This window comes from Centruroides vittatus, unplaced genomic scaffold (genome assembly GCF_030686945.1).
Source record: "Centruroides vittatus isolate TY-2023 unplaced genomic scaffold, ASM3068694v2 contig_425, whole genome shotgun sequence".
Classification (NCBI taxonomy): domain Eukaryota; kingdom Metazoa; phylum Arthropoda; class Arachnida; order Scorpiones; family Buthidae; genus Centruroides; species Centruroides vittatus.
In genome coordinates, this window is record NW_027122231.1 from 865,484 (window position 1) to 881,158 (window position 15,675).

Below are 15,675 nucleotides of genomic sequence, written 5' to 3' on the forward strand. Positions count from 1 at the left end.
AATGTTTACAGGTATGTTTTCGGAGATTTATTATTGTTTAAAATTCAGAATTTATATTTTTCTTTTTATGTAGTAATGTAGTTTTCATTTTATAAATAATATATTACGATAGTGTCCATAAAATTAAAATATTGTCACAATTACGAAATGGCAGTCATTACTTTGTCAGAACAATATAATGCCAAAAACAATGCAAATGTTTCTAACTCATATAATCTTCTAATACTTTGCAATATATTCAGTTTCCGATCGATTAATACAGAACGTTTGTAAAATAATCATTATATTTTATTACTCTCTCGGAATGAGTATTAAATTAAATTATAATATAAATTTTTGTATATGAATATTGTAAATTATAATTTTATTGAAACAACAAAAATTGTTAGATAGTTAATTAATTTTGAATAATATATATATAATAATTAAAAGATTCAACTTTATCGGGGATCTGATTATTGCAGACCAAAAAATGAACCTGGATTGTTTCTATTAAGATAAATAGAAGAACGGATTAAAGTTTCGTCTTCATAAGTTGATAAAATCTTTCTTCTGGAATAATAAAACATATTAAAAATAAAACACAATTACCATTTAAATATAAGGCGTGATTGAGGTAATATTTCAGGTCCATTGCGAGGTACAGAATGGACTAAGAATGGGCATCTTTCATTTGATGATCCATAAAATTCTGGATTATCTGTAATTTATAGATTATTATTAAGTTTTATAACAGTTTTATACATAAAAAGTATATATAATTATTTGCTTTTTGTCCAATATTGTAATTAATTTTCTGAACATCTATATGTTATTTGCTATAAATTTTAAGGACTTGTCAAACCAAAAATAAGTCCTTGATAAGTTCTTAAAATTTATAGCAAATAACATATAGATGTTCAGAAAATTTATAAAAAGTATATTTTAAACATTTATAATTATTTTAGATGACACAATTGTTTACCTATCAGTTTTTCAGGATAAGAACAGGGAGGAATGGGATTGAGATGGCTGCCAACCATAGCGACATGACTTTGTATTCTTTGTCTTGTTTGATAAGTTTGAAGAAATCTTTCATAGTTGATATTTACATAACTTTGTTCGTTAAGTAACCTATTTTGATTTCCGAAATGACAACCATTCGATCTGACATAATGCAAATAATTACGATGTTCAACAGAATCCAATCCGACAAAACTTGAACTTGGACATTGTGGATAACAACATAATTGGCCTCCAGAACAACAGTTTGGCAACGAAATGTCGCATAAGTTTTGCACAATGTACATTTCATTTTTTACAATACTTTTATTATTACTATCACAAAATTGTTTTACTGATGCTTGATTCTTTTCTGGATGATCAGATTCCTTAATATAATCTCTTGTAGTAGAATATTTCTCAAGTTTCACATTCTGCAAATCATTTTCTTCTTTTATAGTCATGTTGAAGTCGCTATCTCTTGTTTCCTGCTCAGAAGAAGAAGAAAGTTTTGACTTTTTAGGCTCTTGAATAATATATTTATTATAAAAATCTTCAGTGAAATACTGAATTTCGGAAGTAGAATCTTGTAAATTGTAATTTTCGCGTTTTCTTTTCACCGAAGTATATTCGGGATAAGAACTGAACAATGTATTTTCTGGATTGCGCATATCAATAGGTTCAGAAAGTTTGGATATCTCTTTTGCTCGTACTTGTTTTTGTGCAACTGTTTATAAAATAGAAATTATATTAATTGCAAATAGTTAAACATATCTAAATAATACAATTAAATCATACATAATTCTTTTTCATTAAATTCTGCTGGTGGATTGTTTCCAGATTCATTATTTGATGCAACTGAAGTAGGTGTATGCAGCGTATTGCATGAAAAAACATTCTTGTTCAGTATTGCTCGCTTGATTTTCTTATTCTTCCTAGCCACAAATGAATTATATTCATAGTCTGAGGAAAAATATATAATGTTTTAGTATCCTATCTATGTTTGGACAGCCAGATAACAGAACGGTTAAGGTGGAAACCTACGGGATTGAATCCGGATGGAATTCGGGAGGCGGTCTATTTGGATATAAAGGGATCCCCCGTCACCACACAGCCGCTCCATTGTGAGTCAGGCCGAACCCACAATGAGCTTACCAAAAAGTCTCTCTTATTGCAGAAAGATTTTTAAAAAGTATCCTAAGTTTTATAATATAAATAATTTAAGACAAAATACAAAATTCAAAAAAATGAATTCATTAGAAGCGAGGGACAGAATAAAGAACGTAATTTTCTCTGTAAATTTTAAAATTATACTTAACGAATAAACTGTGCCGCTTTCTTCTGTTATAAGTTATTCTTTAACTTTAAAATTTTACTCAATATTTGTACTATGGGATAATTTCTCCGAAGAGAAAATATCTAATAAATTCCACCATTTACAGAATTTTTACATTTTATCCAAATCTGGCAATTCGGTTCCCTTCGAGAAAACTTGGAGATTCAATATTGTTTACAATGCAAAATCGAATAAATAAATATGTAAACTAGATAATCTGGTGTGTAAGTCATTAATATCATCAAAAGAAGACGATTTTTTTATGCGATTTTTTAATTTGTGCGGTATAGTTGGCGACTAGTCTCGTGCGATTCGTCATGTCTCACGTTGACTTATTATAGCTAAATAAACTTATTATAGCATAAATGCACTTATTATAGTAATATTATTGCATGAATATGCGAAAAATGAAATAATTTACTTTTTAAGTCAACAAAACACCACCTGGACAAAAATATGTAAAACAGACGATAAACCAGACGATGCAGTCAAGTGCTGACATCTGTTGTCAATAAATTCTATTTCGTACGGTTTTGAGTTATGTGAGACTTTTTTTATGCGGTCCCTATCCCCCGCATAAAAACAGTTTGACTGTAAATAAATATGTAAACTAGATAATCTGGTGTGTAAGTCATTAATATCATCAAAAGAAGACATGTGTGAGAATTTTATTGGAATAAAATTTTAATTTTGTTAGCTGATAATTTTGCGTTTTATTTCGTCTAGTAAGGATTTCAATTTTTTTTTTTTTATGAAATAAACTTAATAAGTAGTAAATAATTAGACAAATGCTAGAATTCGTTTTTAGTTTTTCACGGATTGTTTAAAACGGATATGCAGAGCGTTACCTTCAGCAAATGCATTGGCTCAACAAGGATATTCAGCTGAAATGACCCGACTGGCGACACGGCGTGCCTCTTCAACGCTTGCCCCACGTCGCTAATTTGACCAGAAATGCTATTCTACAGCTCTGTTTTCTCTAGAATAGCATTTTTGATCAAATCGGTTGCTCTTCAACAATATGCGAGGCTTTCATTCAACAATGACTGAAAACGTAGCTCCATGAACAGAAGATTTGTTGATTTCTACCTTCAAGGTATTGAAAAGTTAGTGCAACATTGGAAAGAAGTCGTGAACAATAAAGGAGAATATATTATTGGCTGATTTGTTAATACTGTTGATGAAAAATAAATTTTAAACGAGCAATTATTTATTGTAGCACCGTCACAATGCCGGGCTGCAATGTTTAATCATATTTTTTATATATTTAATTTAAATTATATGCTTTCCACCTCAAATTAGTAGTGCCTTGCCCTGTACATCAAACTTTTCCAGTTAACAATAGAATCATGCCTGTTATCTATCTAACTCCTTTCAGGGAAAAATTTTTGAATTAAAATAACGCGATTTCCGGTTTATATCGAAGGTTCATATAACTAATCGGGGCCTCCTGTCCGAACGGTTTCCATATCTGATCTTGACTTTTATTTATCTAACTCTATTCTTGAGATTAAGTTAGGACAGACAGCCAAACAGATGAACAACAGTGGAAATTTATAGGTTTACAATTTTTAGAATATTAGACTTATATTATACTTTTTAGAATATTATCAATCGGCTTTTTTCGTTCTTGACAAGTTCATACACTCGTGATTAATCTAATGTCGTGGTTCCTGATATAAGATTTTATCATTTTTTGTCATTCGTTGACCTGTTATTGGAATATTTCTCATTTGTTATTTCTATTTTATTAAAATACAAAATAACGACTTAATAAAATACTCAAACGTTATAAAATTATACTGTTAATAAAGTCAAATATTCGAAACAAGCTAATTGTTTAATTTAATTTATATGATCAGGTGATTGCAAGTCTGATTGTCTTGCAACATGGTATCACTGTAGATTGTTTAAAATTTATGAGAACAGAAATAGAATCCGAACTTACATCGTTCATTCGGAACGACGTGGGTTTGAATTATATTTCTGTTCTCATGAATTTTTATGAACACCTCAATCTGAGTCGTTGAATCCATATTATCCAACTTTATTGTGGGTAAAATCCGTCTTAATAACAAAGTATGTCAGAGTAGTAAAGGCGCTAATCTGCAGCTCTGAAGAATCTGGGTTTGAGTTCAGGTGAATCTAGAAATTTTTCAGGAATGCCGTGACCCGGATACGTCGGGCCTTATCCTTTACCACGACACCACTCAATCACACTCAACTCGGTCCTAATTTAATACTGAGTGTAGCCGAGTTCCGACAATCGAAAATAGACCCGTTAAAAAAGCGCGAAAAGATAGAAAAAGTAGGGAAAGGATGAGTTTGATAATGTAGTCTTACATGCTGTTGCTACGGGCTAGAAAGCCACCAATCCTGAATAGTTTCACTGAAATCCAAGAATATTACCTGGATATTTACGTCGATGTCTCCATTTGGCAAATTTTGCTTTCTTGTAATATTCATCCTTAATACCTTTACTTAAGCTTTTCCATAGTTTTCCAAGACGAATATTTATCATTGTATTATTCTCCTTGATATATTGTAGTGTCACTTGCTTCCTGTATTCTTGTGAAAATATCATAAAGGCATTAAGAGGACTAGGAATTTTCTGAGGATGAGATGGAGGATAAGAGTTATCATTTCTATTGACAGATCTAGATAGTAGATCACTTTCTATAATGAAGAAAAAGTTCATTAATATTTTCCACGATATTAAGAATAATTGACGATTCACACAATTATTAAGACGTGAAAAATAAAATTTGCAGTAAGCTAAAACTTCATGTCAAGACAGACTTGATGCTTAATTACGAAAATTCTAATTTAAATTAGTATTTCACCATTAATCTCAACATAGAAGGACACTACATATTTTATGTTAAAAAATGCAAGAAGCATGTAATATTCTTACCAAATTCTGCTTCCATATTAATGTTTTGAAGTTTGGATTTATTTCTATCTAATACAAATTCAAAATGAAATTCTACCAGTTACTTTGAATTTAAGTTCTAAGATTATAAAAGTAGAACTTCGAACGACAAAATCGAAAGCATTTAAAATTATTTGCTAATATTGTTCGAACTTATTTAAGTGGCAAAAAACTTAATTTTGAAGGTAGAGATGGGTTTATAAACAAAATTGTAAATGCTAATAACGAAAAAAATCGTCAATTCTGACCCTACTGGAAACACACGAAACCTAACCCTACGACACACGAATCCCTTTATCTCTCCACCCCCATCTTTAATCACCAAAAGCTAATAGCATCAATTTAATCCTCCTAAAAAATCAAATTCCCCTGCAAAGTTTCAAAAATTTTCGACAAAAAGCACAGGAATTATTAAGCTTCAAACAGAGTAAACGAAATTGCGACCCTCCCACAGACTAACATTCATACATACAGAAAAAAATCTCGGAATATTTTACATTTCTCGACGTTTCAAACTCCCGAGTACAAAAATTCGAGGTCATTTTTGATCGATCGCCGTACTTCCCTTCTGTTATATATAAAAGCCGAGAAAATAATTATTGTAAAATTTTGATGCCTTTTAATTTAGTTTGTAATTCATATTAATTTTTAATTTAAGCTTATAAATCGAATCAAAAGACAATCTAAATAAAAAGAATTATAAACCTGGATTCAGTCTCAGTTCCGTGGTTCTATTGCAACACAGGCGAAAGAAATCAGGTCTTAACTACTTTCGATAATACCAAGGTTTCGTATCTAATAGCAGAGGCGTTTCATATTCAAAGTCATACCATGGGTGAATTTATTGGATGTTAATCTCTTAGGACTTAGGCTATTACGTGCGGTTTGATGTTCGAATACGCAACGTAAGTAATCTGTTATTATTGGATAATATACCTTTGGTATTATCGAAAGTAATTTAGACTTGGACCCAGGCCTGTTATTTTTTAAAGAAAAAGTAAGTGACTAACCACATAAACCATTTAATTATGAAGAAATCGATTAATCCGAACAGCAGCTTATTGGCAAACTTGTAAAGTTTTTTCTTTTCTTTACAGATTCACAAGTACATTCCGGAAATACATCGTTAAAAAGTAGGCCTATTTCTATCAGTTGTCAAATATATACTTGGGCCGTATTTGGCTCTGGGGTTGTAGTTTGGGCAACTTTGATTTAATTTGTAAAATTTATAAACTAACTTTTAAACTTTCTTTTAGATTTTTTATGGATTTATTATTATTGTTATTTGTTGTAATGAACATTAGTAACAAGAAAAGATCTAAACAAATTGAGATTTAATCAAAGAAAATAACTTTAAGTCGATTAAAATTTTAATGATTGATTGACTAATTAATCGTTACTATACACTGTCCTAAAATAAATCAAATGCAAGATACTTTAAAAGAGAAATTATTTTTGAATAAAATGTTACACAAATCATAGATTTCAGTTTTGTATTGCAGCCACGTGGCGGAAACTACATCGGTGCAAAGTCTATAAACACAAGGTCTGGAAACGATACCGTGATACATCGCAGCAGTCGTTCAATTGGGTCCATTGAGGTTGTGTGGACGGTGTTTTTAGAGCGAATTTGGTTATTTATTTTTTTCAATCTCAATTAGTTGAATTTCTTGTTATCTACTTTTTAGAAACGGTATGGTATTCAGCACCCAATTGTAAAATTTCGTCGCAAAAGGTGTAAAATTGTTCTGTTTTCCCGCTGAGAGTGATGATTTAAGAGTTAAGTTGTGAAGTAGGCTATACAAATTATGCAAAATCTATCACAGATTTTTCGCAGATTTTATTTCCAGTGGCTTGGGTGAGTTCTCTAAATTGTAAAAGCGTCGATAAGCTACTCCAAATAGAACTGACCATCTGCAAGAACAAAAAAGAATAAGTTAAAATAATAAAACTATTAAAATTTGTATTAATTTAAATATGATGCATTACGTGGGTGAAATATATAGTTTCGACCCACTTACAACATAGTTTTAAGACATTTATCTTGTAAAACAATCTTACTTTTATTAATGTGATTTTGCTATTTTATCGTTTTAATATGTTTATACTTCAAGTCACAAATCAGATTTTGTCACATTTATACATTTGATTCTAATGGAATTTTTAGTTAAAAAATTTAGTTACAAATCTTAGTTACAAAATTTCGGTAAAGTTCTTAAAATTAAATAATACATAAAAGTGTCTTCTAACTTTTGTCTCTTTCTTTGCACCCAAATGAGGAAATTAACAGTTACACCGCGGAGTCGACCTTTCTTTTGAGGCTACTCATTAAATATTACCTTTAAACAACGTTAAAATTTGCATAAATATATATATATATATATATATATATTAAAATTGTGAACAGATAATTGTTAACTAGATCAAACAAAAACAATTAAAAATATCGATATGCAATGATTGCCAAAAAAGGTATGAAAATGAAATAAGGCAACGTAACGCTTGCGTGATCTGCCAAGAAAGTGCCTTCGAGACGCCTTTCTGTGGAAAAATGGCTCCTATTTAGGTATTACGCACATAAAGAAACCCCGGAAAACTCTACGCCGGTCAACCCGTTGAAGAAGAGCGAACCCGCAACCAACTATTAGTGATAGTGGTTGTTTCCACTCCACCACAAATGGGCAAGACTTATTTTAATGTGATATTGAAAACTTTCAGTGCAGTTTCTATTTTAGTTCATATTAATAAATAAAATTAATGCCAATTTTTACAGTTTATAAATTTCTTATTATATCTTATACGGTATAAAATTTTAAAACTACAAATTTCTATTTCAAATATTGTTTTAAGAGATAATATAAAAATTTCGATAATTATTAACCTCAATTGTGAATTCTTTGCTGATTGGAACTGTTCCAAAATAGTGAAATCCGACATATTCTCCGTTTATTCTTTTCATAAACGTAATTATCTTAAAAGAATTGAAAACGTGAAAGTAGAATTTATATATGATAAATTGCTTACTTAATTGTAAAATGAATAAGCGATTTAATTAGCATGTGATGTATATTGTTCTTACCTTCATTAAGTCATTTATATCCAGATGATTCGTATTAAATACGTATAATTCGTAAATTGGCTGTAATGACTGAAAATTTTGTAATTTAAACATATTTTATTTTAAATATAAGAATACACAATTGAATTTATAACAACATAGTAATAATAATTTATTTACCTCTCTAATTATTTCTCCAACAGCCAGACTTACACTAATTAAAATTAAAATCAAAGAGATGCCGACAATGAGAAAAAATGCGCGCTCCATATATTCATCAAAATTAATGACATAATAGAAACTGCATGCCGTAGAATGTATAAAACACAAATCAACTAATGTAAAGTATGTTCCAAATGCATTATCATTCATTTCAATAACCTCGCACAATTCTGCGTATTTATTCTCTTCTGTGTAAATAATTACTTTAATTGAATGTTGTCTCTGTCTGCAGTTTTTTAATTGCATAGTTATATCTTTGAATCTGCTCGTAAAGACAAAGAATACTAACATTATGCAAGCAGCAATGTTAAGTATCACTCCCATGACAACCCAGTATATTAACTGATAAATAATCAGACATACTTTAAAATTAGTTTCATCTTTTGGCATTGGTAGTGAATTAGTAGCTAATGTCATGCCAATACTATAGGTAATACTGCCAGAAATCATACCAATATATACCATTGAATGCAATTTTAATTTTAAATTATGTAAAGTTGTCTCTTCTTCCTCATAATTTAGTTGTTGGAATCGAAATGAAAACTTTTTGCAGACAAACGTCATAGTGAAGCACATTGTAATTATAAATACTAAGCCAATAAAAAATATTTTACTGACTAAAATACTGGCATCGCTATCTGTTATGTTGTATACAAAACCTGCGCAATTCTCAATGCAAGTATCTTTATCGGTCCAAACCAAATAAATTGATATAAAAGCAATTATCCAAAAGCTTAAAGTTATCGCTAAGCGATAAAAATAATATAATTTGCTTTGTGTCTTATGTGTATTGCATGATTTGACAATGTCAACGCCAAAGCATTTTAGCGCAAACGTGAATGGTTTAAAGTAACAGTTGAGACAGAGTCCGACTTCTTCCATTTATAAACCTGTAAATATTAAATATATATATATATATATATATATATTTATTTATTTAATAAGAGGAGAAGTAATTTATTAATTTAAGTAATTAACTTTCTTATTACGAATAATGGAAGATGGTAAATTAAGTCATGCAACGGCGGATTTAGGGGAATGTACAGGACGCGACTGCTCTCTTATTCTAGATGTTTTTTCCGAGCAATAACGAATACCTAAGGTAGTAAAAAAATTATGAAATATATTGTTTCCTTTCTACACCTCCATCTAGAACCGCCATTGTAGTCAAGATTACAATTAATATTGACAAAAAAATCGGGAAGGGATGCTTCTAGTCATGTAGATGACGTGCGTCAATGGCTTGTTCCCTCTGAAAATCACGTAATACAGACATTCATTAAATTTTTATGATAATCTAACCAGTTCTTTAAACCCGTTTAGTGTACATTTTTTATATTAGAAAAAATATTTTTAGTAAATTTATGTAATATGAAGTAAACGAATGTTATTTATAATGAATTATATGAATTTAATTAATTTATTAAAAACTAAATTTTTTGTCTACATTTGTGACAAATGACACTCACTCAAATCCTCAAAGAGTACCTCCAATATGAAAACTTTATAGTTAAGCTAACAAAAACTTTATTTAATACATGAACAAAAATGTCAATAATTTACAGTAAAATCTGTCCTGTTAAATCGGCATAAATAACGTTCCGATTGTATGAGTATATTCTATAAGAATTCTTTTAAAGTTTTTTCAAAAATTTTAACCGATTCGGAGATTTAAAAACGCTGCTGAAATGAAAGAATATAATAATTTTAAATTGCATTTAAATTTGAATTTAAAAATTCGATTGTCATAGAACGGTATCGTTTCTTTAAATATCGTTCGAAGTACCGAATTCCATCATTCTGCTTCTGCTCCGAAGAAGAAATCAATTGCCATAAACGATCGTCGGTAAAGAAACGAAGAAACTCGAGATACTGAGTTGAAGAAGATGACTCTTTCCAATCAAGAAACGCTTCGGACCTTAAAGCACATCTTCGGTGACGCCAGCAGAAAGATACAAAAAGATATCCTAAGAAAACGTAGAGGAAGCAGGATAATTCAAACACAGAGAAGATCTAAGAAGAGCTCGAATACCAGCAAGACCAAGAGAAGACGATCCAAATTAAAAAGAACGGAAGGAGTAAGAAAAGAGAGAGAAAGGGAAGCAGAGAAAGATCTCATAGTGGCAGCAGAAAGAAAACAGGGCTTCGATAGAACGGCGATCTTCAACGAGAACTGGAAACGGAATTGCTAGATTCCTGAATCTAGCAAACAAACGGCTCTTCTCAGAACTATGTTTTTATTGGTGAAGAGTAGTCAAATTGATTTTAATAAACAACGCTTAATGCATTATATTTCGTAGATTCGGTTTTATTTTAAATTCTGAAGCGTTTCGAATATAGAATTTCGAATATATATCTATATAATATTTAATTATCTATAACAATTTTAATTATATATATATATATATACACTTCTTATATAATATCTTTTTTATTAAACAAAAGATTTCGTATGTTTATATATACACACAAATATATATATATATATATCAGGCATGGGCAAATGCGGCTCTTTTTGAGTTACATGCAGCTCTTGCTGAAAGCCTTCAATTCTAGCTCAATTTAATCATGATCTTAATCAGTGGATATCTTCATCTATTATTGCTATTCCTAAAAAGGATAAAAACTTATCGCCCAATTTTCATTTGCCATATTCCCTGCCAAGTTAAAAATTTTCGAAATCTGCACCTACCGTAATATATATTCCCCATTTTCTTCAAAAGTTTTGACAATCCAGCACTATCACAAATTTATTTGGTATCATCGGCGTAACTGCACTTCCGGAACAATTTGTGACAGTGCTGGGAACCTATTCTGAGCTCTTCCGATAACTCAACGAGAGCGATTCACGGGACATTCAATAAGTCCCCTTAGCAAAAGGCAGTTAAACAGAAATTTTAATAATAGAAATAAAGAGATACTCTATGATAAATATAATATAATAATATTTGTTACACATATACAGGATTCTATAAGATTGGCAATGAAAGCCTCGATACAGAGAAGTAGTGATAATAAAAAATATGTTATTAGATGGTGGTGTAAGGAATTAATACAGCTTAGACAATCCCGTTATCAAATTAGATAATAATAAGATTGGATATGTTATATTAGGGTATATATTATGGAGAATGCCTAAATATTATTCCACATGTTGAATACGTGTGTAATAAAGCTCTTTGCTGTTTTTATAAATTGAGAACGATTGCAGGAAAAAAATGAGGAACGAGTTACAAGATTATTGAAGTTATTTATAGAGGATTAATGATACCAATATTGATATATGGTATAAACGTATGGTGAAACTCTATTAAAAAATATCATGTAGATAAGTTTATGAAGACCCAAAGAGTTGCATTAATAATAATGATGTCAAAAGGATATAGAAAAATTTCTACTGCTGCTCTCGAAATATTGACTAATGTTTACCAATTGATATAGAAATTATAAAATGGTATTATTTTAGTAAAATAAGGAAAAAACAAAGTTTTGTATTTAAATATTATACAGTGGGTAATCGGTTAACGAACATAATCCGTTTCAAAGACTTTGTTCGTTATCCGAATTGTTCGTTAACCGATTATCGATTTACCATAGGTTTTTATGGGAATTTGATTAATTCGTTCTGGAGACTCAAAAAATAAAAAAAAATAAAAATAAACGTAGTAAGAAAGTATATATGTAATAATAAAAATACATATATACACAGTCTGCATTTTTATTAGATGTTTTTTCCGTTTGTGGGGGTTAAAGAATCTGTCCAATGTCGATTGCTTTTCTCTCTTCCGGATTTTTCAGAAGTAATTAATAGCACTGTAATTGTAGAGATCTCCAAGCCTATTAACCTCATTCTGGTTTGGATGCCATTTGAATGCCGTTGTTCTGACATCCTCCCACTTCCTCAAAAGATCTTTAATTGCTTGAGACTTCTTGATATATCTTTCATAGCTAAGATTGTGTTTACTGTAGACCTGTTCAAACCATACTGCGTAGCAACATCAGACATCTTCTGCCCACTCTCTACCTTGGCTATTATCATTTTACTTGGTTTCTACAGTGAGCATAGTTCTTGACACTCCACTCTCTTTTTATGCTCCATAATATTATCAGTTTCTTTTTTAAATAATAAGTTCAGAAAAGCACTTAGAAAGATTCAGAGAACAGAAATCAACTAGCGCACAAAAATTTATTTAAATGCAAGGCCCGGATGAAATTTGACATTTGGTATTAAAACGTTAGCGAATGGACGAACGTTATCCGATGGGACAGTTAAACTCTCGACTTTCGCAAATAAAAACCGACGCAAAACTTAACGAGCACCCACCCGACAGTCTCGAGAAGACTATAAAAAATTATTTGTTAGAAAAGTAAACAAAAAGCTGCGAATTACAAGGGAGAGTTTCAATCGCCAGAACTCCAAAAAGTTTCGAATTGCCACTTGGAGGCAAAAGAAGACCAATCGATATTCACTATTTTATGTCGCTTCTTTATCTGTATGTTCTGTGAAGTGTTCGTTGCCCGAACATAAAAATCTTTCGCGAAAGTGTTCGTTATCCGAACTGTTCGTTAACTATTCATCCAGTGTACTTATATGTATGATGGAAACACCATGCATTGTATATATTGCGCTTCAGATGTGTTTGAAAGGCTTTATTTTAAATTAAAGATTTCCCGCATTATTGGAATTTTGATACTTTTAATTTCATTAACTTTTTTCATTGAAAAGTAAACCAGCAACGAGTTGGTCAATTTCTCGGCTACATTAAAAAGTTTAGTGGCGCCATCTATTATCATATTTTATTAAAATATTTGTTATATTTTTAAATATTATAAAATGGCAGAAAGCTTAATTTTGGACATACAGACGAGTTTTATAAAAAAAATAAAAAAATTGTAAATGCTAATACGAGTAAAATTGTCACTAAGTCTGATCCTACCGGAGATTCACACGACCCCTCTATCTTTAACCACCAAAATTTAATATCATCGATTACCCTAATAAATCAAACCACACTGCAAAATTTCAGAAATTTTGTTCACCCGCTTTGAAGCTTAAGCACCTTTTGTCGAAAATTTCTGAAATTTGTGAATTCTGGAAGCATTATCTGGGGTGCACAGGGACACAATCATTACAAATTCCTTTTTGGATTTTCAAAAATACAGATAATATTACTTAGAAATGTCAAATCATTCATTTATTTTAATCATTTTATTTACAGTATTAGAAAATAAGCATTATTTAAACTTAAAAAACTGAAAGTGATCCTGTTTCTAATGAATATCATTTTAATAAAATGATCTTTTCTAAAATATTTCAAACCGATTAATGTTTTTACGTAACACGTGACGAAAAATATGACGGGATCGTAATATGTCACGCGTTCTAAACAATACATTCTAACAATATGTAACGAATTGTCAGAATGTATTGTCTTTTTCTATTGTAGGTAATTATTGTTAAGCGAACTTTCGTAAATTTGTTCGAAAGTTCCGCGTTTCTTTGAGATTTTGCAAAAAAATTGCGATTAAGTAAACTTCAGTAATGTACGGGGGACGCAGAAAGGGCTCTCTATGTCGCCTTTCTCTTAGGCCCGCTCGAATAAAGAGATGGAATCTCCCGTCGCCATTTTACTCGAGTTACTTTTTACTCAAGCTAACTCTTTGTGTCCTGCATCTTTAAGGCCCGCTCGGACGAAGACGACAGATTTGACCGGAGGCTGAGAGGCTCCCTTTGTTCCGCATCTTTAAGGCCCGCTCGGACGAAAACAGGAGGTTTGACCAAAGGCAGACAAGGCTTCCTGTGTTCCGCATCTTTTAAGGCCCGCTCGGACGAAGACAGGAGATCTGACCAAAGGCGGAGAAGGCTCCCTGTGTCCCGTATCTTTAAGGTCCACTTGGACGAGAACAGTTGTCCGAGCGGGCCTTAAAGATGTGGGACACAGGGAGCCTCTCCGCTTCCGGTCAAATCACCTGTCTTCCTTCGAGCGGGCCTTAAAGTTGCAGGACACGGCTTTAAGGCCCGCTCGGACGAAGACAGAAGAGGCGGAGGAGGTTTCCTGTGTCCCGTATCTTTAAGGCCCGCTCGGACGAAGACAACAGATTTGACCGGAGGCGGAGAGGCTCCCTTTGTTCTGCATCTTTAAGGCCCGCTCGGTACGAAGACAACAGATTTGACCGGAGGCGGAGAGGCTCCTTGTGTTTCCGTAATCTTTAAGCCCGCTGGGGTGAAGACAAAAGACGGTGAGGCTTAGAATGTTCTTTTTTTAAGGCCCGCTCGAGTGAAGAGGCCGATGGGAGATGGAGAGGGCTTTCTGTGTCCCGCTTTATTAATCCCGCGCAGGGCGAATTTTTTTTTTTTTTTTTTTTTTTTTTGTTTATTGTTAATGAAGTTCCGGTATGAGATAGAACTAAATTTTGTGGCCCTAAAGTGCATTTTATTACGACCAGGTGTATTTATAGATTTCTGTCTTTCTTTATTACTAGTTGTAATATTGCATCCCTTAGTTTAGATAGTAATAATACGGTGAGTTTCGAATAGCTGAATTTGAAATATTCAGAGGTATTATGAATATTTTCATCGTGCGAGTTAGGAAGAACTCGACTCGACAAGTGATGTTGAGTCACTTGTGGAGTAGGATTCTTGCCAACTCTTGGTGGAACTCTGAAGCAGCCACCTCCACGTGGTGAGTTCTGGGTTGTCGTTCGTCTGGAAATGACGAACGGCAGGCAAAGAGCTGCTTGTTCCATTTTTGTCCATTCGGCCGCTGCTGCATTTCTTATGCCGTTTGACGTTGAAAACCCAAAGTGCTATTGGTGTTTCATTGAAAAAGTCGAGTACAAAATCAAATTTAAATTTATTATAAACTGCTGATAAATAATTTACGATTTGTCCCTCCTGTGATTTATTAATTCTAAAACTGAAATATTTTGTTAAATACATTCTATTATAATAACTCCGGCTTTCTTGACGGGGTCATTATTGACCCTTCAGGGGTAGATAAAAGTTTGCGGGGATAGCTGAGACATTGAAAATATTTAAAATTTTACACATTTTTCTTGCTCTTAAATAAATGTCTTTTAATAATTATATAAGAGGTTATATTATATATAATATATATAGTACATAACATTGAATGGGTCACAGAA

The 15,675-nt window shown here is 31.7% G+C and overlaps 1 protein-coding gene across 1 annotated transcript; it reads right to left on the bottom strand.

Moving 5' to 3' along the window:
• Positions 1-587: 587 nt before the first annotated feature.
• On the bottom strand, positions 588-5,247 carry LOC136976817 (uncharacterized). Its single transcript, XM_067272199.1, has 5 exons — positions 5,232-5,247; positions 4,727-4,993; positions 1,780-1,944; positions 965-1,708; positions 588-700 (listed from the first exon to the last, which is right to left on the bottom strand). The coding sequence occupies exons 1-5, from the start codon at positions 5,245-5,247 to the stop codon at positions 588-590; spliced, it is 1,305 nt and encodes a 434-aa protein (XP_067128300.1).
• Positions 5,248-15,675: the final 10,428 nt, after the last annotated feature.